We start from the raw sequence: 23,197 nt of genomic DNA, 5'->3' as shown, positions 1-23,197 counted from the left end.
TTAGTCGTGTGGGGATGCCCCCTTACGGGGGCGTACGTGTCTTTTGGTGTATTAGTCTGTCTGGTATATTGTTTGTCGGGGGTCGCAATTTTAAAGAAATGTATTCAAAAATAATGCAAACAACTGATAAATAAAGTAAAAACTTACCTGGGCATAACCCCGGCACAGATACCTGTAACAAAGATGCCGACGGCCTCTATGCTTAAGCCGGGGATTAGGTCGGTGGTTAAGAGGAAAGAAAGGGATTCTTTCCAGGTAGCCTTAATAAAGGAAGGTAGATCTTGCTCGTTGCAATGCACTTCACTTCACAATAAACACGTCCGCTCAGTTCGACCGCTCGCACGAGAATGAAAAATGGTGACCATTGGCGCAAACATGTCTTATCCGAAAGTTGATAGTTTCGGAAATACAGGGTGTTGAAAGTTAAAATTTCAAATAGTTTTTTTGCTATTATTCTGAAAATATGTAGATTAGGAACTTGAAAATTTGTGAAACTACATTTTTTTATGTGACGAATAAGATGCGCGTTGTAATTTCAGCATTGCTCATAGAGGGCGCCACTTACGATTTTACCGAAAAGTTAGTTAATAACATTTTACCCTGTGTTGTGTTTCTATTAAGTGGACTGTATTTGTTTTTGATTTAAATGCTTTATTTGAATAATTTTACAAAGGGTTTTTCATAGAGTTACAACAAATGAATGCGCCTTGCTCTGAGTCTATTAGCACACTGCCTCGTTTTTTGTTTCTCCAGTCTCCACCTCGCTTCCCCCCAAGCGACCGCACTTGGTGGTGGTGAGACACTCGCGCGGTGTAACGCCACGTTGCCACGTTTCGCTGCACGCACACATTGCCATGCCTAAACATACCGGCCCCGTTGAAATGACTGACATTTCAAAAGAAAATGAAACAAAACACTAATTTTGAACCAGGTATGTCCATTTTAGAAAGCATCAAATATTAGTCTGTAGGCAAAATACATACGCGAATAACAGCGCGTTTTACGATACCAGCTTCAGTTTTTATCGATATCACTCTGATTACACCATCCGGTCCTGGAAACAGCTGGACAATTCTTCCTAACTTCCAACGTTGTGGGGGCAGATCATCCTCCTTTAATAGGACTAAAGTTCCAACTGCAACTCGTTTTGGGAATTAAATTTCCATTTAGTACGGGCCTGCAACGTCTGCAGATACTCTCGGGACCAACGTCTCCAAAATGTTGTATTATCTGCTGCATATGTCGAAATCGGGATAAACGGTTGACTGGTTGATCAATTAAACATTCTGAAAGTAGTGACGTTAAAGCTTGCCCAATTATAAAATGTCCAGGAGTAAGAGCCTCCAGGTCAGAAGGGTCGTTTGATAAAGGTACAAGAGGACGTGAGTTTAGGTTGCCTCGATTTGGGCCAATAAGGTATGAAACTCTTCGTACGTAAAATGTAAATTACTCATTACTCTATTAAGATGATGTTTGGCTGATTTCACAGCAGCCTCCCAAATGCCACCGAAGTGGGGAGAACGAGCTGGGATAAAATGCCATTCGATTTGATTATTATTTAGATAATCCCGAAACACTTTATCATCCTTTAATTTTAAAATATTATTTAGTTCATTTTCTGCACCGACATAGTTGGTAACATTATCGGAATAAATGTGTTTACAGATTCCGCGTCTTGATATAAAGCGCTTAAAAGCATTCAGAAAATTGTTAGTAGATAAGTCACCCACCGGTTCTAGATGAACAGCCAAAGCAGATGAATATGCGGAAATAAGTTTTTATTAACTTTCTGTTCCTCAGTCTACCATCTTTCATGAGGTAAGGCCCTGCAAAATCGGTTCCTACTGATTGGAAAACGCGAGATTCATTTACACGAAAATGGGATAGGTCACTCATTTGTGGGTACATGGTAAGAGGTTTAGCCCTAAAACAAATCATACATTTTCTTATAACGCTTCGAACTGCCTGCTTACCGTTTAACGGCCAAAAACGTTTGCGGATATTGTATAAGGTAAGTTGAGGCCCTCCATGTAAAGTTTGAAGATGTTCGTGTTTAATTAGTAATTTTGTCAAGTTATGTTTCGCAGGTAAGACTATAGGGTATTTCTGATTGAAATTTGAACTAGAATGGGTAAGTCTACCACCAACTCTGATAATATCTTCAGAATCCAGAAAAGGATTGAGTGAAACTAATTTACTCTTACGACTTACGCATTCACCCTTTTTTAATGACTGAAATTCTAAGGAAAATTCTTCATTTTGTGCTAGTTTTACTAACCTTGACGTGGCTCTATTTAATTCACCTATAGATAATTTGACAGAATCATAGCTTTTAGATTTATCTCGTAATCGGTCGATAAAACGCAAAGAGTAAGCCATATCGTTACGTAATTTGCTAAAGTTAGAATATAAATTAAATAACATGACTTTATCGTATTTAAAAACGTATAACCTTGCGATTTTATTTCAGGTAAGTTCTTTTGTTTATTTAAAATATTAGGTGGCCACTCTTTTTCTTCGCGGGTAAGGTAAGAGGGACCAGACCAACAAAAAGAGTTATCCAGTAAGTCAGCTGGAGAACAGCCTCTACTAATTATATCAGCAGGGTTTTGTGCTGAAGGAACGTGTCTCCATTGACTTTTGTTTGTTAATTGTTGAATTTCCGACACCCTATTGCAAACAAAAGTTTTCCATGTACTGGGATGAGCTGAAATCCAAGACAACACAATACTCGAGTCCGACCAGTAAAATATTTCTTGAATATTTAGATTTAATGCTGTAATTGTATCGCGAGCCAATTTGGCTAATAATAAAGGACCGCAAAGCTCTAGTTTTGGTAGTGTTAGCGATTTTACGGGAGCTACTCTAGATTTCGCGCTTATCATCCGGACTATAATTTCACCCGAACTATTCATTGACCTTAAATATGAAACAGCACCGTACGCCTTTTTAGACGAATCACAGTAACCGTGTAATTATACATAGGACGGATCTTTGATGGTAATTTGTCGCGGAATTTTTAGATTATTTAATAAAGGTAACTGACTAAAATAATGATGCCAAGAAATGTTTAATTCGTTTGGTAAGGGATCATCCCAACCGATGTTGTTTTTCCACAATGTTTGAAGCATACATTTAGCCGTTACTGTCACACACGATATCAAACCTAGCGGATCATATACACGAGCAACAATTGACAGTATAGTTCGCTTAGACCACACGATATTTGAATTCTGCACTAAGTTATTATCTAGTGAAAAATAAAAATGGTCATGATTTGAATTCCAGGACATTCCAAGTGTTTTAATTTTTTCATCATCCGTGATTATATAGTTTACGTCATTTAAATGTATGTTAGAGTCTTGAAAAACCTGTGGTTTATTTGAAATCCATTTGCGTAATATAAATCCCGCACCAGATAAAACATGTTCTACATCATTTTTTAATAAACTAGCATCTTTTACAATATCAGCCCCAGTTAAAAGGTCGTCCATATAAAAGTCGTTTATTATTATATTATAAATATGTGGATACTTTGATTTATTATCAATTGCGACTTGCTGTAAGCAACGCGTGGCAAGAAATGATGCAGGCGCAGTGCCATAAGTGACTCTGTAATTCATAGTGTTTCAATGTATCGGTTACATTTTCCCGCCAAACAATTCGTTGATACTTTCTATCCTTTTTGTTCACCAAAATTTGGCGGTACATTTTTGCTACGTCAGCAATTAGCATTATGTTAACCTAATTAAGATTGAAAATAAACGGTCTTGTATGGAAGGTCCAATTATAAGAATATCGTTTAATGACAAATTATTTGACGTTTTAGCGGAGGCATCAAACACTACTCGCAATTTCGTAGTTAAGCTGTCGGTTTTTAAGACGCTATGATGGGGCAAATAATATTCATCACCCTGTGAGTCATTTTCATTTATTACTTTCATGTAATTTAGATCAATATATTCATTCATAAATTGTTTATATTGAGAATAAAGAGATTCATTTTTTTGTAGTTTACGTTCAACTGAGCAGAAGCGTTTAATTGTTTGCTCCTTGTCACCTAGCTTATCGTTTTCGCGAAATGGCAAGCTGACAGTAAAGCGCCCTGTCTCTTCACGAAAATAATTATTTACAAAATGCGTTTCACAGGTTTGTTCTTCCTCTGTATACTTGGTGTTATGAGAAAATGAATTTTCGACGTGCCAGAACCTTTCTAGTTGATCATTTAATTGTGCATTGGACACTAGCGATAATGTTGTTAAATTACAAATCGTATTTTGAACAGGCAAGTTCGGTATTGCACCCGAAATTATCTAACCGAATACCGTGTTTTGTAAAATAGGACTCCGTTTGTCTAACTCTATTTGACCCGTGCGTAATAAATTCCAGAATACGTTCGCGCCTAACAACACATCTATAGGACTACTTACGTAAAATTCAGGATCAGCCAGAGTTAGATCTGCGGGTATTTTCAAGGATGAATTATCAATAGTTATTTGAGGAATGTTTTCCGTTATGCGATCGATAATTAGGAATACTAAATTTTCTTGGAAGTTATTACACGTAGATTTTATGTCGCATTGAACTTTACATGAAATATTTGATGATATTTGATTTATTCCCGAAATTGCTAATTTGAATTTGGTGGGTTTAATATTTAATTTTTCAAGAAAGCCTTGCGTCATGAAATTGGACTGACTTCCACTGTCTAGAAGTGCCCTGCATTTTACATTATTACCCTTATTATCAAGTACATATATGACTGCAGTGGAAAGTAAAACATAATTTTCATTATAATGTTATATGGACCAAAATGGTAGAATTTACGGCATTGTTTGATTGAACTTGAGAATCTGTACAAGTTATTTCATTATTTTCAGTGATTGTTGTATTTTGTGACACCAAGGACGTGCTAGTTTCTGTTTGAACCTTATTTGCACCTGAATGTTAACTGATTTGAGTGTGAGCTTGAGATCCGTCGTTTGCAAAAAGAAGTAATGTCTTGTTTATTATGACACCTTTTGCAGGGGCCTTTAAAGCAAACTGAGGAACTATGACCCGCTTCCAAACAGTTTACGCATAGATTCAATAACTTTATTTCCTCAAATCGTTTCTTAGGTGTAAGCGATAAGAATTTTTCGCAAGCAAATATATAATGTTGACCATTACAGAATGTACATTTAGGGTTTACTGAGGTACTAATATGAGAATATGATTTAAGATTATCTTTTCTGATATTTGAAGTCGTCTGATTTGCAAAAACTTTGTTACTTATTGTTTCTAACAAACACCTGTTATGTAGAAATTTTTTGAATTCTGTTATTTTTGGCGAGTCTTTATCTCTAGTAGTTAATTCCCACTCTCTTTTTGTCGCTACATCTAATTTTGAAGACAGTAAAAATATTAATATTGTGTCCAATGTGTCTACAGGTTGTTTTAAATTTTCTAATGCCCGAAAATGTTTTGTGAAAGCATCTAGAAATTGTCTCAATGACGTATGTGATTATTTAATAACATTCGGTAATTCAAAAATATTTTTCAAATGGTACCTTTCTTTTAATAGGTTCCACGCCACTGGATAATTCTCTTCGGTTATTTCTAAATTTGATATACCCTGTGCGGCGTTACCTTTTAGTGCTGCTTGTAAATAATAAAACATTTGGATTGTTGTTAACTGTGCGTTTTCATGAATTAAAACTTTAAAAGTATCGGAAAATTGTACCCAATTATTGCAATCACCTGTGAATTCAGGAAGACTTATGTCAGGAAGTTTTACATTTAAGTTTTTGTTTGTATCCGTGTTTGACACTGAATTTGTATTTACTTGTTTAGAACGTAAGGCATTTAATTTTGTTTCGGCCAGAGAAATTAGCTTAAAATACTTGTTCTCAAAATCCTCTGCTTCAGCATCGTGAGCCTGCTCATCTGAACCTATATCTAAACTCTGAATTTCTGCTTGTATTTCTGTAAAACTATCCCAAACCGTTTCTAATCTATTCGTGCGTTTTTCTAGCTCTACTGACTGTGAATCTTTGACATTATTTATGAATTGTTCAAATCTGGTTAATTGACCTTTTATTACACCTCGTTTTTTAATTAAAACACGAAGTTCCGCTTCAGACATGATAAATTGTTTCAGTATTATTTGTACAATGAAAATGTGTATTTTATTTTTATCTGTGCAATACAGTTATTTTTCTTAATGAAATTCGAAATGTGAACTGTGAGTTCTTTATGGTTATAAATTATAAAAAATGTGTATAAAATACCTTACCGGCTGAAATAGTGGTATCGGTAAAAGGTAAGTAAATGAAATAAAAGGAATCACTGACCTGGGACTTACTTTCTTCAAAAACGGCTTCGGACGTCTGCTAGATGTGTTACCTCAAAGATGTGTTGTGATGTTATGATGAGCTCGCAATTGCTGTTGTTGAATGTAATTGCTTGAAAATGCTTTTTCTGTTATCCGACGGACTGCAGCTTGAAAATGTATCCAAAGAACTGACAATCCGCGCTCGAACTGGACCAAAAATATGTTGTGTTTCTATTAAGTGGACTGTATCTGTTTTTGATTTAAATGCTTTATTTGAATAATTTTACAAAGGGTTTTTCATAGAGTTACAACAAATGAATGCGCCTTGCTCTGAGTCTATTAGCACACTGCCTCGTTTTTTGTTTCTCCAGTCTCCACCTCGCTTCCCCCCAAGCGACCGCACTTGGTGGTGGTGAGACACTCGCGCGGTGTAACGCCACGTTGCCACGTTTCGCTGCACGCACACATTGCCAAGTCTAAACACCCTGTATGTCTAACATGAAACTTGATTCAAAACCTGAAAGAGCAATCATTTTTCCATTAATTGTGTATTCTTGTTTCATTTCGGTATCTCGATCCGTTTTCGAGAAAAATCGATTTAACGAACACTATGTTTTGATAATACGAGAAATTAAAAGCGAAACAAACCAAGTGTTTCTTCGTGTTATTACAACAATTAACAATAAAACAAATGAAATTCGTAATAATGATTTAAAGTCAGTGTTCGAAGAATCCACCGTTGACATTTACACACTTTACACAACGTTTTCTGAGAGATCTTCGAGTTTGAAACAACATATTGGGATTGCGTTTGACTTCGTTGGCAGCGATTTGTATTCTTTGCCACAACTCTTCACACGAACCAATAGATTCTTCCAAATAGAAAAATGAAGAGGATTGAAGTCCGGACTTCTGGGTGGCCAAGTAAAAATGCTTCCACGGCTCGAAGAAGTTCCACTTTATTTAAGAAAAGGCATGTGGTTGGCTAAAGCGTGCATATTTAGATGCAGTTTTTCCAAATCGCTGGATTGGCCATCTAAGCATTTTTGTTTGGCCATCCAGAAGTCCGGACTTCAATCCTCTTGATTTTTTTATTTGGTCTCGAATGAAAGATATAGTTTACAAATAATCTATTGGCTCGTGTGAAGATAGTTGTGGCAAAGAATACAAATCGCTGCCAACGAAGTCAGACGCAATCCCAATATGTTGTTTCAAACTCCAAGATCTCTCAGAAAACGTGTAAAGTGTGTCAGTGTCAATGGTGGATTCTTAGAACAATTACTTTAAATCATAATTACGTATTTTATTTGTTTTATTGTTAATTGTTGTAATAACGCGAAGAAATACTTGGTTTGTTTCGCTTTTAATTTCTCATATTATCAAAACATAGTGTTCGTTAAATCGATTTTTCTCGAAAACGGATCAAGATCCCGAAATGAAACAAGAGTACATAATTAATGGAAACATGATAGCTCTTTCAGATTTTGAATCAAGTTTCATGTTAAATATACAGGGTAAAAAGTTATTAAATAAACTTTCGGTAAAATTGGTCGTAAGTGGCGCCCTCTATGAGCAATGCTGAAATTACAACACGCATCTTATTCGTCGCCTAAAAAAATATAGTTTTACAAATTTTCAAGTTCCTAACCTACATATTTTCAGAATAATCGCAAAAAAACGATTTAAAATTTTAACTTTCAACACCCTGTATTTCCGAAACTATCAACTTTCGGATGAGGCATGTTTGCGCCAATGGACACCATTTCACGTGTAGTATCTTCAGCTTTCGACTTTCCCATTGTTAATGAATCACCCTGTAGAGTGGCAACCACTTTTAGATTAAAAGATCAATTAATTTGTCGAAATACAGGGTGTCTCATAATTAGCTGCCAACCCTGAACAGGCCGAGTCTATGATCAAAACTAAGTAAAACAGTTCATATGAACATGGGTTCGGAAATGCTTCCTAAGGGCACAGGGACCCATTGAAGAGGGAGGAATGGAAATCATTATTTTTTGCAATATCTCTCAATCGCGTTGTGATAAATGAATGAAATTTGGTATACACAGCTAAAAAAATCCATTTATTTCCACAAGGTCCATTGGGGTGGGTACGGTGCGTGTGTAACTTTTTCATCTTTGACTTTTTAACAAATTGGACAGCAAATTCCGTTTTCCCGAACTGTTTTACGTTAAAAAGGTACTCTTGTTTCAAATCGTTATCTTTAACGGTTTCTGAGAAAATCGCTCTTGAATTAATCCCACTTTGGTCAATTTCATAGTAATTTAAACAAAATTATCAAGGTATTCTTATGTCAAAGTATTGTCAACCCGATTGCCAATTTAATAGTTCTAAGCGAAAAAAATGGAAGAGTTTACGGGACAAGAGTTAGTTGATATGATATTTATTTATGGCTTTTGCGATGGTAATGCTGCAGCGGCAGAACGCGAGTACGGGAGAAGGTTTCCAAACCGAAGGCTGCCATCAAGGAGGACATTCCCTACGGTATTCCGCAACTTAGCTGCAACCGCCACTTTTCGAAAGGCACCGGGTCAAGGACGTCCCAGGATTAATAGGGAAGCGGAGGTCCTTGACGCTATTGAACAAGATCCTACGACTAGCATACGGAACATTTCAAGGCAAATAAATGTTCCTCGGCCAACGGTACTACATATCTTAAAGATTTCCTTAACAGAATTGATTAGATGTGCTACTAACATTTCAGGTTGGAAGAATATTAAAGCGACAAGGTCTACATGCCTATCACTATCGACGTGTACATGGCTTGATACCAGAAGATTTTGCGCCACGTATGCAATTTTGTCGCTGGATTTTGTCGCTGGACAACGAGCAAGCTTCCAAAATTTTGTGGTGTGACGAAGCTACTTTTACCCGAAATGGAAAATTAAATTTTCATAATTCTCATTATTGGGAAGAAGAGAACCCACATGTTGTTCGGAGAACAAACTTCCAGCAACGGTTTTCCATAAATTTATGGGCGGGAATAATTCACGACACTCTGATTGGACCTATTGAAATTCCACAACGTCTCAATTCAAATCTTTATTTAAACTTACTTCAAGAAAATCTTCCCCAAATTCTCGATGATCTGCCTCTAAATTTACGACGTAACATGTTTTTTCAACACGATGGAGCCCCGGCACATAGTGGTCGCAATGTTCTAAATTTCCTAAACGAAAATTTCGCTGGACGGTGGATAGGGAGGCACGGACCGGTAGCTTGGCCGCCGCGTTCTCCCGACCTAACCCCGCTGGACTTCTTTTTCTGGGGATATCTAAATCAAAAAGTTTACGCCACCGAAGTCGATACCCGTGAGGAATTGCTGCAGCGTATCAATGATGCAGCCAATGAAATTCGTCAAAACCGTTTTAGCATCTTAATAGCTTCGAGAAGTGTTACACGTAGGGCAAGACTTTGTATCAGAGAAGGTGGAGGGTTTTTTGAACAGTTTTTAAAATAGCTTGTTGTCTGTTATCAAAATTAAGTTTCCATCTTATGATCCCTTCGAAAAGTGACGGTTGCAGCTAAATTGCGGAATACAGTGAGGAATGTCCTCCTTGATGTCAGCCTTCTGTTTGGAAACCTTCTGCCGTACTCGCGTTCTGCCGCGCAGCATTACCATCGCAAAAGCCATAAACAAATCATCATATCATAATTGTTCTACATCAATAATGTGTATTACTGATTACGTATTAAATTATTATTATTATTTTTTGTTTAAATTACTATGAAATTGACCAAAGTGGGATTAATTCAAGAGCGATTTTCTCAGAAACCGTTAAAGATAACGATTTGAAACAAGAGTACCTTTTTAACGTAAAAGAGTTCGGGAAAACGGAATTTGCTGTACAATTTGTTAAAAAGTCAAAGATGAAAAAGTTACACACGCAAAGTACCAAGGACCCCCCGTACCGACCCCAATGGAACTTGTGGAAATAAATGGATTAGTCCATCAAATTGCTCATCAAAATTTAGGTATACCAAATTTCATTCATTTATCACAACGCGATTGAGATATTGCAAAAAAATGATTTCCATTCCTCCCTCTTCAATGGGTCGCTGTGCCCTTAGGAAGCATTTCCGGACCCATGTTCATATGAACTTTTTTACTTACATTTGATCATAGAATCGGCCTGTTCAGGGTTGGTAGCTAATTATGAGACACCCTGTATTGTATACCGCTTACCACCTAGAAAACGAGCTATACTTAAGTTAAGACGCGGTTTTTTAGGGCTAGTGACACACGATCTCATTTTAAGGCATGTTTAAAATTAAGTATGTCTACTAAGTCCATATTTAAGTATTGGCGGTGCAATCGGCCATTAGTTCAGTTCCAAGCAAGCGGCCGAGTTGAGCGGACATGTTTGTGAAGTGAAGTGCAACGAGCAAGATCTACCTGCCTTTATTAAGGCTACCTGGAAAGAATCCCTTTCTTTCCTCTTATTCACCTACCTAATCCCCGCCTTAAGCATAGAGGCCGTCGGCATGTTTGTTGCAGGTACCTGTGCCGGGGTTATGCCCAGGTAAGTTTATCAGTTATTTGCATTACTTTAGAATACATTTCTTTAAAATTGCGACCCCCGACAAACAATATACCTGACAGTCAAATATACCAAAAGATTCGTACGCCCCCGTAAGGGGGCATCCCCACACACACGCACATAGACACACACAGACACACGCACACACAGACACACGCACACAGACACACGCACACACAGACACACGCACACAGACACACGCNACCCCAGGTCGCACATACGCTGACATGACCAGAAAAACACAAAACACGCAAAAACAAAAACACAACACCTCACCACACGCACACACAGACACGACACCCTCACAACCGGGCGCGGCGGCCCTGATTGACGCAACGAAGCGTCTTTAGGACTTCTGCGTCCAGCTGACTATCATGGTGTCGAATATGCAAAAATTATTCGACTTCTAATGGCTCGTCGGCCTTCCCAACCCTACTCGCTGAGAATTTCGTCCTGGAACCTTGACGGGTTCCGGGCCAAAAAAACGGAACTCGTGGACATCTTGAACCGTCTAAACATAGACGTTATGGCTGTCCAGGAGACCTACCTCAGCGAGGCATCCCGTACCTCCATCCCTGACTATGACATATACAGACATGACAGAAACCGTAACGGGGGTGGTGTTGCACTCATAGTAAAGAAGTGCATCGACCACTATCCGCTGCAGCGGCTCCAAACTCAAAACACAGAGGCCGTGGCGATAGCGGTGAGATCGCTACGGCATGGAGACGTTGCGGTGGTGTCCTGTTACCACCCACCCAGACTACCACTACTTGACAATGACTTAGACAAAATCCTTTCCTGGCCCCAGACAATTGCCATCGGGGACTTCAACGCGAAGTCCCCCATATGGCACAGCGGGACGACGACCACAAGAGGTCGCGTCCTGCTGAATTACCAAGACAGACACGACGACTTGACTATACTCGGACCGACAGAACCGACACATTACGGACCCGTAGGACGCCCCGACGTTATCGACATTGCCCTCTTAAAATCTATACCGTTAAATGCCCAAATATCCACCCAATACGAAGGGTCTTCCGCCCACAATCCAATATTTCTGGATCTGGGGCGAAGACAGAGATATGAAGGCACCTTCACGAGGAGGTTCACTGACTGGGAGCGTTTCCGAACAGTAATGCAAGGAAACATGGCGCTCCCAGTCATCGAAACCACCCATGATCTGGAGGCGGCAATCCTCTCCCTTGAGACTGACATTAAAAACGCCCTGACTCAGACTACGACGGAGACTATTGTCCCCCGACTGACAAACCCCCGGGGCACCCTCCCCGATGACATAAAAAACTTAATACGTGACAGACGACGTGCGAAACGGCTTGCCACCCGCACCCGCCTCCCCCGACACAGACATGACTTAAACGTACTTAACAGACGGGTGAAGGCGGCTCTGGATGAACTGGCCCAGGATAACTGGGCTAGGCACCTGGAGTCGCTGGATCCACAAGACAACAGCCTCTGGAAAACGCAGAGGGCCCTGCGACAGACCGCTCGCCGTAAAATTCCTCCAATCCACGGTAGTGTGGGGGTGGTTTACACGAACCAGGAAAAGGCCGAGGCTTTCGCCGATAGCCTGGAACTGCAGTGTAGACTGCCTCAGCTGCCCGACGAAGACGAGGAATTCGAGATAGTGGCTGAGCGCGCGGCCCGACGCGTCGACAGAGAGCCAGACAATGACATAATCCCCCCCGCAACACCTGACGAACTAAGACTGACAATACGCAGACTTAAAAACAGAAAAGCCCCCGGACCCGACAATATACATAACACGACACTTAAACGACTACCACACAAGGGCCTCATGGCCCTACTAAACATAACAAACGCGACACTCAGACTAAGACACTTCCCTACCCGCTGGAAAACAGCAAACATAATCCTTATCCCAAAACCCAACAAAGATCACACCATCCCATCCAACTACCGGCCCATTAGCCTGCTCCCGGCTATGAGCAAAGTGGTAGAAAAAATTATCCTAACCCGTCTAAGAACCCACTCCCAAGAACTGCAAGTCATTCCAGACGAGCAGTTCGCCTTCCGACCCAATCACTCCACTGAACTCCAAATCCTTCGCCTTACCGAGCACATCACGGCGGCCTTCAACAGGGGACAGTACACTGGTGCTGTCTTCCTGGACGTCGCAAAGGCCTTCGATACGGTTTGGCATGAAGGCCTACTGATGAAAATGCTCACCAACCAATATCCCATATCCTTTACCAAACTCATAAAATCCTACCTACACCACCGAAAATTCCGCATCCAAATCCAAGATTCCCTTTCCACCACCCGTCCCATGGAGGCCGGTGTCCCCCAGGGCACCGTCCTGTCCCCACACCTATACACCATTTACAACTCCGACATCCCACATCCCCCCAACACCAACATATACTTATACGCCGACGACCTGACAATCACATCCCAATCCGTAGATCCTAGATATTCCGTCTCCCTCCTCCAAAACTCCTTAGACCAACTTGAAACCTGGTGCAACGGGTGGAAAGTCAAAATTAATCCCAACAAAAGTTCGGTTATCCTTTTTACCAAACGAAAAATCCCACAAAATCTCGACAGACTGACATTATCCCAGGAACCCATCTTTTGGAATCGACAAACACGATACCTGGGCGTGACGATGGACGCCAGCGTCTCACGTGGAGACGGTGGCGCGAGCGAAGACCACCAGGGCTAGACTTTATCCCTTACTCAAAGGTGGAAACACCCTCAGTTTAAGGAATAAGCGAACGCTTATCAAGGTAGTACTTCATCCGCAGCTAACCTACGCCTCCACGGCGTGGGGTCACGCGGCAAAAAGCCACTTATAGTCATTACAGGCTGTGGAAAACATAGCCCTCCGCACGGCCACCGACGCGCCCTGGTACATAAGAAACTCTGACATATTACGAGACTTACAATACACAAACGCTACACAGACAATAAGACAAATCGCGGAGAAACGGTTTGACGTAGCCGCTAGACATGACAATCCCCTCCTCAGGCAAGCCGTTAACTACGTACCCGACGTGACTGACAAACACAAAAGACCTAGACACCAACTTTTTGACCCTGGGTGACCACCCCAACGACATCTCCCCCCTGCCCGCTATCCTTTTCTGTTTCAGAGACCGACAGGATCAAGAAACGAAGACAACGACACACACACACACACATACACATACCCTCCTTACCTCTCCCCTCCCGCGCTAGCCTAAGGGCCACCTTAGCAAAGCGCATCCCAGGCTGCATAGCCGCACTACCCTACTCAACCATAAACATGACACCACCCCCGGGGTTTACACAGACGAGCCGGCGAAGCAAGAAGAGCGCCAGAAGAAAAGGCTCTAGCCGGCGGGGCTCAGCCAGGACAAAGCGCCTACATCGGCCGCATTTGCGGCCGGTGTAGCTTATGAAGTTGCGCTCGCGAGCACCGCGGCCGAGACCGCGGTTACGACGCTGCATCTTTATTGGTCTGAAAAACGATCGTTATTGTTCTAAATGGTTGAACGACTATCATAAAGTTGTTTTTTTTTTGTTATACATTATTAATTTATTATTATTTTATTTTAAAGTCTGATGGAGACCTTTTAGTGTAAAAATTAAGAATATGTCAATTCGATATAATATTTTAAGATAAAAATAAGATATTACTGTTTTAGAATGACATTCGGTGATAATTATTGATTGATTTTCATTTTATTATGTAGAAGAATCTATATACAGGGTGAGTCATTAATAATGGTACACAGCTTATTGGCATATTGTTAACGTCAAAATATAGCTATTGTGCCAAACATGACTTAATCAATTGTTGCTCATTTTCGTTCTACAGGGTGTTAATGTTGAAAAAATATTTTCTTTTATCTATATTTTTGAAAATTTGTAGTTTTACGTTTTTTGAGGTGGAAAATGCGAACAGTGTTGGGGTCACGTCTAGGGGGCGCTAGATGTACTGTCCTGTCAATGTAAAAATCTGTCTAACTTTTTATATTTTACAATTTTGAATTTGATAACCATAAATTGTTGAACTACGTTCAATTCTAAATAAAAAAGGTATACTTGTTATACAAATCGATAAACTCAGCTGTTTTCGAGATACAGACATTTTAAGTTTTTGAGATTCGACGAGAATTAAATTAGCCCTCCTCAAAAAATGTAAAACTACAAATTTTCAAAACAATCGGTCCATACATACTTAAAATATAGATAAAATAGGAAAATATTTTTTCAACTTTAACACCCTGTGGAACGAAAAGGAGCAACAATTGATTAAGGCATGTTTGGCACAATAGCTATATTTTGACGTTAACAATATGCCATTAAGCTGTGTATCATTATTAATGTCTCACTCTGTATATATTGTTTAACAACCGTAATTTCATGACCATTCATTCATCCATATCACATTGATCGATAGAATCATCTGTTTCATCTAATATTATATCGAAATCCTCAATATCAGAGTTATCGATTTCATGATCGTCTTCTTCATCTGACTGACCTTGGCCTTGTTCTATATTTGTTTCTTTATCTGCAACTATATGAATATAATAATTTATTAATGGTATAAATCAAGAGTCGGCAACTGGCGGACCGCGGTCCAGGTCCGGACCGCGGAAGGTAAAATACTGGACCGCCAAAAATTTTTTGAAAGTATAAATTACTCAAATAAATTATTTAAAAAATGTTTTTTTACGTTTGAGTGCCAACCTTATCATTTTTTCTAATATTTTACAATTGTGTGAGTGTTTTGAGTTCTTAATGGTTAGTAAGCAGATTAAATTTGAGTTCAAACGAAAATTTGTAAGAAATATGAATTTTTTTTAGACCTCGTTAAAAATGTTTAAAAGTATCCGGACCCCACCTAAAATTACTTGCCGACCCCTGGTATAAATCGTACCCAATTTTATAGCCACCTTTCGTCTACTCTCTAAATTTCAAGTAGTGAAAATTTTTTTAAATAGTGTATGCACTATTTCGCAGTGCAAAGTATATAACTATTTCAATTAGTTGCATAGTTTGCACAGCGAAATAGTGTATATACACTATTTCAAAAAACTTCCACTATTTGAAACTTAGAGAGTATACAACTATTTGTTTCACGGCCAACAAGCTCACCCAGAGATGAGTATAGGTGTAATAAAAGAGATTTCTTTCCACCGAGTTATAGATAAATAAAGATTCAAAACGAACAACTACAAGTTTTATTTAAAATAGTTTGATATACGCAATCTACTTTCTATCGCTTAGTTTATAATTTTAAGCATCTTTGAGAATTTTATCAATATATTTAAGTCTCCATTTTCACGGAAAAGATCTAGCATAACTATCTGCCAACATTTATTAAATTAATTCAGTGAACGAATGTATAACATTAAAATACAACTTCATATCGTCATTTAGGCCGATAAAGATGCAGCGTCGTAACCGCGGTCTCGGCAACTTCATAAGCTTGGCAGACGACCTTTGTTGTATCTTATTAGTGGAAGCCTTTTATTTTCGTGTTTGTTGCTATAAAAAGAAGCATTTCAATTAATTTCATCCTTGCGGGCATAAATTTTTTAAATATTTTTTTGCGCTTACTTATGTGGGTGGCAGACGAGTTTTGTTGTGGAATTTATGTGGCAGACGAGTTTTGTTGTGGAATTTATGTGGCAGACGATATTTTCTAAGCTTCTTAGGTTTCAACTGATACGTACAATAAGTTTCGCGTATGCGACTATAAATTTTTTTGTTGATTTTTTGTAACCCTCATGTAACCCCTTGTCGCGGGGATGCGGTGGCAGACGTTTATATTATTATTGTACGTTATACGCATAACACATAATACAAAAAAAATGCTTGCGGAAATGGTGTAATGAAATCTGTCGTTAACTCCCGGACTAGTAGTTTCGTTCTATTAAAAAAAACTGTTAATTGAGCATGTTCACAGTCTGAATTGACTGACCTGTGACATGGACACGGGGTGAATGCAAATGCGTCTGATGGAGTTGTCAGGGGTTGCTTGCAGCCCAGTAGCGCATATTTTGCTAATTGACATATCCAGTCAAATTAAAATGGGCCTCATCAGTCAAAAGCACAAGCGTGTCTTGAGGAATATGTTCAAGAAGTGCTTCACACACATTTCTTCGAGCATTAAAGTTGCTTCGATGTTCTCAGGTATCCTGATGGAACGTGTGACTCCAGTTCTTCTTTTCTGCATAGAACCAGTTTCTGAATATTGTGACCCACAAAAGAACTGATTTCTGGTCCGGGACAGGACCCAATATTGAAGAAATTTCAGAAGGTGTGCTGGGTTGAAACCATTGAACGTCCGTTGGAAAAATAGGCCTCTAAGGTAAATACAAGCTGTTCGTTACTCCAATACATGATGACGATTGAAACACAAGTTAAACAAAACTTTAGGTTCCCCCCTGACCACACACAGCAAGAAGCCTGGGATTCCCATTTCAAATAAGGAAGTTATCTTTCTGCACCTTGTATTATATTATTTTAAAAGGTTATAGCATTACAAATACTTCGATGTTTAGGCTAACTTTTAAATTTGCATGTACATGTGTGCATTTAATTTAGTTTAATTTATTTTAATAGCCATCTAGATGTAATAACGTACTTAGTTCAATGTATTATTAAATAAATGGAAAAAAAATTGTTTGCAAAAAAACGTGTTTGGTAAAAATCTAGTTTTATTAATTGTTACGTTGAAATCGTCTTCAATAGTGTGAAGCACCTGTATCAATTTTATTTCATTCGTGTCACATTGTGTGCACATAGCATTAAATAGAGAGCACAACTCCATTTCCTGATGGTACTTTAATAAAGTTCGACAGAACATTTATTGATGAACTATTTAAATTGAACAGATTGGAACTAAGTTCCACAATCTGCAATAATGCGATCTTGATCACCAAAATTGGAGTACATCTGTTTCATTTTACAAGTGGCGCAGTGGGATCTACATGCCAGTATCCAATTTTGTTGATGACTCAGCTACTTGTTGCTAAAGCCCTTGCTTTTTTTCGGTAGGAGACATTCCCAATTTGCTATTTTCTCATACAAAGTCCAATTAAGTCCCCGCAAAGTTTAGCTGACATAGTATTTAGTTGTGCACGCTTCGGTACAAAACAATGGGAATTAAGATAGCAGATTATCTTTTATATTATATCCAGATATGCTTGATTTAGTATATCTACACATAATGGATCTTCAGCTTGGTATTCACGAATCGATTTATTTGATTCATCCACGGGGGGTTGTTGCTAGAATAATCTAATATGCTCTATTTTTGTTCCTAGCCTAAACGCAAGGTCAAATGTCAAATCTTGCAATTTTATCCACCAGCAAGTGGACTGAATTACAATCTGTATAAATGGTGAAGATAAATGATAATGAATGATAATGGATGATGGATGGATGATGATGGGTGATAATTGATAGATGATGAGTAGATGATGGATGAGGGATGACAGATGCGGAATTTTGGATACTGGGGGATGGTGGATGGCTGATAGTGGTGGATGCTGGTTGATGGTTAATAATGGATGCTGGATGATTGATGATGGATTGACAATTGATGATGGGCGGTTGATGATTTAGGATGGACAAACACTATGACGATGATTATGACCATGACGATGACTATAACATTCACTGTGATGATTATGATTATGATGATGTAAATTTTTGTAGCTAAATCAACAGTATCTATTAAATATAGTCTACATCAGAGTAAAAAAAATATTAAATTAAAATAACTCGGGGAAATTACAATGAGAAATCAAACAATATTATAATTTAAAATGAAATATAAATAACTATTTTGCATCTGAAGCCAATTTTATACCCAGAGATGAAAGTTCGTGGGAGTAAAATCAAAATTAATAACAATGTAAAGTTTAGCACCCAAAATCAGATTAAGAATGAAAATATTTAGAATTTTGAAAGTAAGTTTGATCTTATTGTAATCCTAGGTCAAGTCTGTTTCTAGGATATGCTTATTCTAAAACAAATCTCCACCTTTATTGATATTAATAATAACTAAATTAAATTAATTAAACTTTTCATAAGAAATAATTGTAAATTCTGACATAAGTATCATACCAAAGAAAAAATTTACCTGGCTTAAAATTAAAATACAGGGTATTTTGCATAAGAACCGATACAGAGGAGGTGTGTGTAGGGGAATCTAAAATATGGTGATTTAACGCAACTTACCTTTATACTAAGCTGCACCCCTGAGAAGTTATAGGCCTTGAAAGTGGGGTTTCAAATTTCAAAAAAATCAATATAATAATATCTTTATTTGCCCAACTGTGTACAAGCACCAATTTCAGAGCAAAACTTAAATATTCACAATTATAGCGTAAACACGATTCACAATTTGTATTTGTTTATATAAACAAAAAGAAAATATTGAACAGGAAATACTTACATTACTAAAACATCTAAACATACAAATGAATTAATTTAATAATTTCATTGAAGAGTTGTTAATATCACATAAGTGCGCAATGCTATTTAAATTTTTACTCATTACATATAGTGCTTCAGACTTCAGACGGATATTAGTTCTCGCTCTAAATATATGAAAAGTAATACTTTGCCTAGAATGATACCTAGGCATATTGAAAGCAATTTGCCCTAAAAGTTTAGCACAATTGATTTCATTATGCAGCAGTCTATACAAAAACTTTAAAGAAATAAAAACATTTTCTTTTTAACTCTAGAGAATCAACATTAATCCTATTTGTTAAATAATTATAATCTGTTCCCCTTAGGAGTCATCCATTAATCACCTGAGGTCCAAATAGGGGAGGGAGGAGCTTTGGATAACATCACTATTGCTCACAATGGGGTAGGGGGGTTGTTGTTTCATATCACGTGTATATTTTCGCGCAACCATGTCCGAGAATGCCTTGTTGTGAGCTACGATATGACATCTCGATAAGTAACGTGCCATTGACGTGGTCGATCTTTGTAAGATCGTCCGTCACCCCGCCCGCGCTGGCTGACAACCGCTGCTGGTTTTTTATTGATTTTCGTAAAAAAATATTCTGAAAATATTGAAGTTTTTTTTAACAAATAGCTTACAACCTCACCACGTATCACCAGGGGGGAGAGAGGGTGTAAAAAAGTGGCCTAAAAACCTCACATGATTAATGGACGACCCCTTACAGGATATTGACCATCAACTTTTAGAGCCAAATATTTTAAAAATCTCCTTTGCACTCTTTCTACTGCGTGAACATGAGAAATATATAAGGAGTACCAAATCAAACATCCGTATTCTAACTTAGCAAGTAAAATAAGAGAAAAATATAAAATTTTAAATAAATTACTGTCATTAAAACTTTTACAGTTCCTGACAAAAAAGCCAAAACATTTCATTGCCTCCAAAACTTTGAAGTTTATATGAATATTAAATGACAGCTGCTGATCAAATCTTTGACTGATGTGCAGCGTGATAGTATATTATTGCTAATGTTCATTTATAAAAAAAACTGTTTTTTTGTGAATATTACTATTTTGCATTTCGATGCGTTTAAGTATAATTTATTTTTGTCACACCAAACTTGAACAGTATTTAAATCAGTTTGTAGAAGTTTACAGTCGTCCAATGATTCCACTTTGGAGTATATTTTTAAATCATCTGCAAAAAAAAGTTTGTATGACCGTATAAGGTAGCTTAAATCATCAATGAACAAAAGAAAGAGCAAGGGGCCAAGATTGGCTCCCTGAGAAACTCCAGATGTGGCTAGATATTTATTAGAGTGAAATCCATTATAAGATACATACTGCAACCTTCCAAGTAAATAAGATTTGAGGAACTGTATTAATTCTGGATTAAACCCAAAGTATTCTAGTTTTATAAGTAAGGTAAGATGATAAATATCTGTATAAACCACATCCACCTGTCTTTGATTATCTAATATATCAGAAGTGTATTGAGAAAAAACTGCTAAATTAGTGACAGTTGATCGTTCATAAAACATTCATAAAACCATGTTATTCTTCTGATATTTTATAACGGACCTCAGGATAAATTCTGTTATACAGGGTGTTAAAAAAAGAGTGTAAAATATTTCAGGAGGTAATAGTATGAACCAAAATAAGCAGAAAAGTCTTAATAAACATGGGTCCGCAAAGTAACGGTTGCGGAGATATGGACCACTATTCGTTTTTCAAACATTTTATTTTATTAGGAATAAACCGACAAAGGAAGCTTTTAACAAACAAAAAACAAAGTTACAGAAGATGTTCAAAGTGCCCTCCGTCCATTTCCAAGCAGGCACGACATCTTCGTCTCAACGATATTCGAACTCTTTCGAAAACACCCTCCTTGGTTTGGATTTCTTGACACTTTTGATTAATCCGTAGCTGCAGCTCTTCCAGGCTATTTACAGGAGTACCATACACTAATGTCTTCAAATATCCCCAAACAAAGAAATCTAGAGGGTTCAGATCAGGCGATCTTGGAGGCCATAAAACAGGTCCGGCCCTTCCTACCCATCTATGTGGAAAAGTTTGGTGTAAATGCTCTCTAACGGCCATGGAAAAATGAGCTGGAGCACCATCATGCTGGAACCACATTTGTTGCCTCTGATTCAAAGGAATGTCTTCCAAAAACTCATACAGTGTGTTCTGCAGAAAGTTGAGGTAAGCAGCGCCTGTTAATCGGTTTGGTAAAACAACAGGACCTAGAAACCTGTCACCTACAATACCCATCCAAATGTTTAATGAAAAACGTGCCTGATGTCCAGATTCTATTAGAGCATGAGGATTTTCGTCAGCCCAAATATGCGTATTGTGAAAATTAAACACTCCATTTCTTGTGAACCCGGCCTCATCAGTAAAAAGAATGTTTGCAAGAACACGAGGGTCTTCAGCATCATGACGTAGAAACCAGCGGCAAAAAACAAACGTGCTTGATGATCATTTATTGGATTTAAGGCCTGTACTCGTTGCACATGGCATGGATAAAGCCATATATGAAATGCATGTCTGTTAATTCTGCGTTAGAGTAACCAGCCATAGCGAAAGAAAACTTGTGCACTGAGAACAACTGTCAAATACGTTTGACGCGGAGTTTGACCTTTCTCTCGGGCCTTCGGCCCTCGGGCCGCTCTGCGCGGCTCTAGCACCGCTGCGCAGTGCTTTCCTCGCTGGTTAGTAGATATAACATTTTTTAAAATACCCTGTACTTTGATTTTTAAACACCCTGTATATAAAAGTATGATGTGAATGTTTTCCAAAAAAGAGTAGGCCCGCTCGAGAAAAGAATAAGAAAAGTTTCTTCCAAACTTCCAAAAAAGGCATCTGGTTAGTAAATATAAAATTTCTCATCCAAAGACTACGTAGGTAAGGCAGAAATGGTAAAAAAATAAATTAAGACATCTGCATGATAAATATACAAATTTTCATTAAAAGACTGTAGTAAATAAAGTCAAAGCTAAAAGTGAAAAGAAACAAAACTGCCCTTAATTCTATGAACATATGGATTTTTAAAAAGCGACTTTTCTTCAAAAGATTTAAAGAAAAAAATAAAAAAATTAATAAGGAAAAATCTAGTCCACCTGTGTAAGTTTTACGAAACATCCTGTACATAAATTGCAAAAAACACCTGGTTGGTAGGGTATTAGATATTTCATAAAAATATTGCAGACTTCAGTACAAACTGTAGAAATGGAAAAAAAATATACATAAGGAAAGTTTCGTTCTGTTGTTAATTGGATCAGTTTTGTGGAACATCCAGTATAAAGATTCGAAAAGACATCCGGTTAATAAATATACAATTTTTCATTAAAAGATTTTAGTAAATAAAAACGAAGTTAAAAGTGAAAAGGAGAAAAATTGCCCGTTTCAGATGTGGATCAGTTTTTTGGAACACCCAGTACGTATATGGATTTTTAAAAAAAGCGGCTGGTCAGTAAATATACAACTTTTCTTCAAAAGGTTTCATGAAAAAAATTAACAAAAGGAATCAGAGAAAATCTGGTCCACTTGTGTCAGTTTTATGAAACATCCTATACAGAAATTGCAAAAAACACCTAGTTGGTAGAGTATAAGATATTTCATAAAAATATTGCAGACTTCAGTATAAACAGTAGAAATGGAAAAAAAATACTTAAGGAAAGTTTCGTTCTGTTGGTAATTGGATCAGTTTCGTGGAACATCCAGTATAAAGATTCAAAAAGACATCCGGTTAATAAATATACAATTTTTCATTAAAATATTTTAGTAAATAAAAACAAAGTTAAAAGTGAAAAGGGGAAAAATTGCCCGTTTCAGATGTGGATCAGTTTTTTGG

At 37.8% G+C, this 23,197-nt stretch overlaps 1 protein-coding gene across 2 annotated transcripts in view; it reads left to right on the top strand.

The window, feature by feature from the left end:
• The window catches only part of LOC108911939 (TATA-box-binding protein), a 54,651-nt gene extending 36,072 nt beyond the window's left edge, over positions 1 to 18,579 (top strand). The window contains exon 3 of one of the 2 annotated variants that reach the window (XM_018717019.2): positions 18,186 to 18,579. In XM_018717019.2, the coding sequence (XP_018572535.1) occupies positions 18,186 to 18,266 (81 nt within the window). In that variant the 3' untranslated portion in view covers positions 18,267 to 18,579. Of the gene's footprint in view, positions 1 to 17,049; positions 17,478 to 18,185 lie in introns of those variants that run through there. The other variant, XM_018717020.2, reaches the window with a different exon arrangement.
• The last annotated feature ends 4,618 nt before the right edge of the window (positions 18,580 to 23,197 follow it).

This window comes from Anoplophora glabripennis, unplaced genomic scaffold (genome assembly GCF_000390285.2).
Source record: "Anoplophora glabripennis isolate ALB-LARVAE unplaced genomic scaffold, Agla_2.0 scaffold944, whole genome shotgun sequence".
Taxonomy (NCBI): Eukaryota; Metazoa; Arthropoda; class Insecta; order Coleoptera; family Cerambycidae; genus Anoplophora; species Anoplophora glabripennis.
This window is presented reverse-complemented; position numbering and strand designations above follow the sequence as displayed.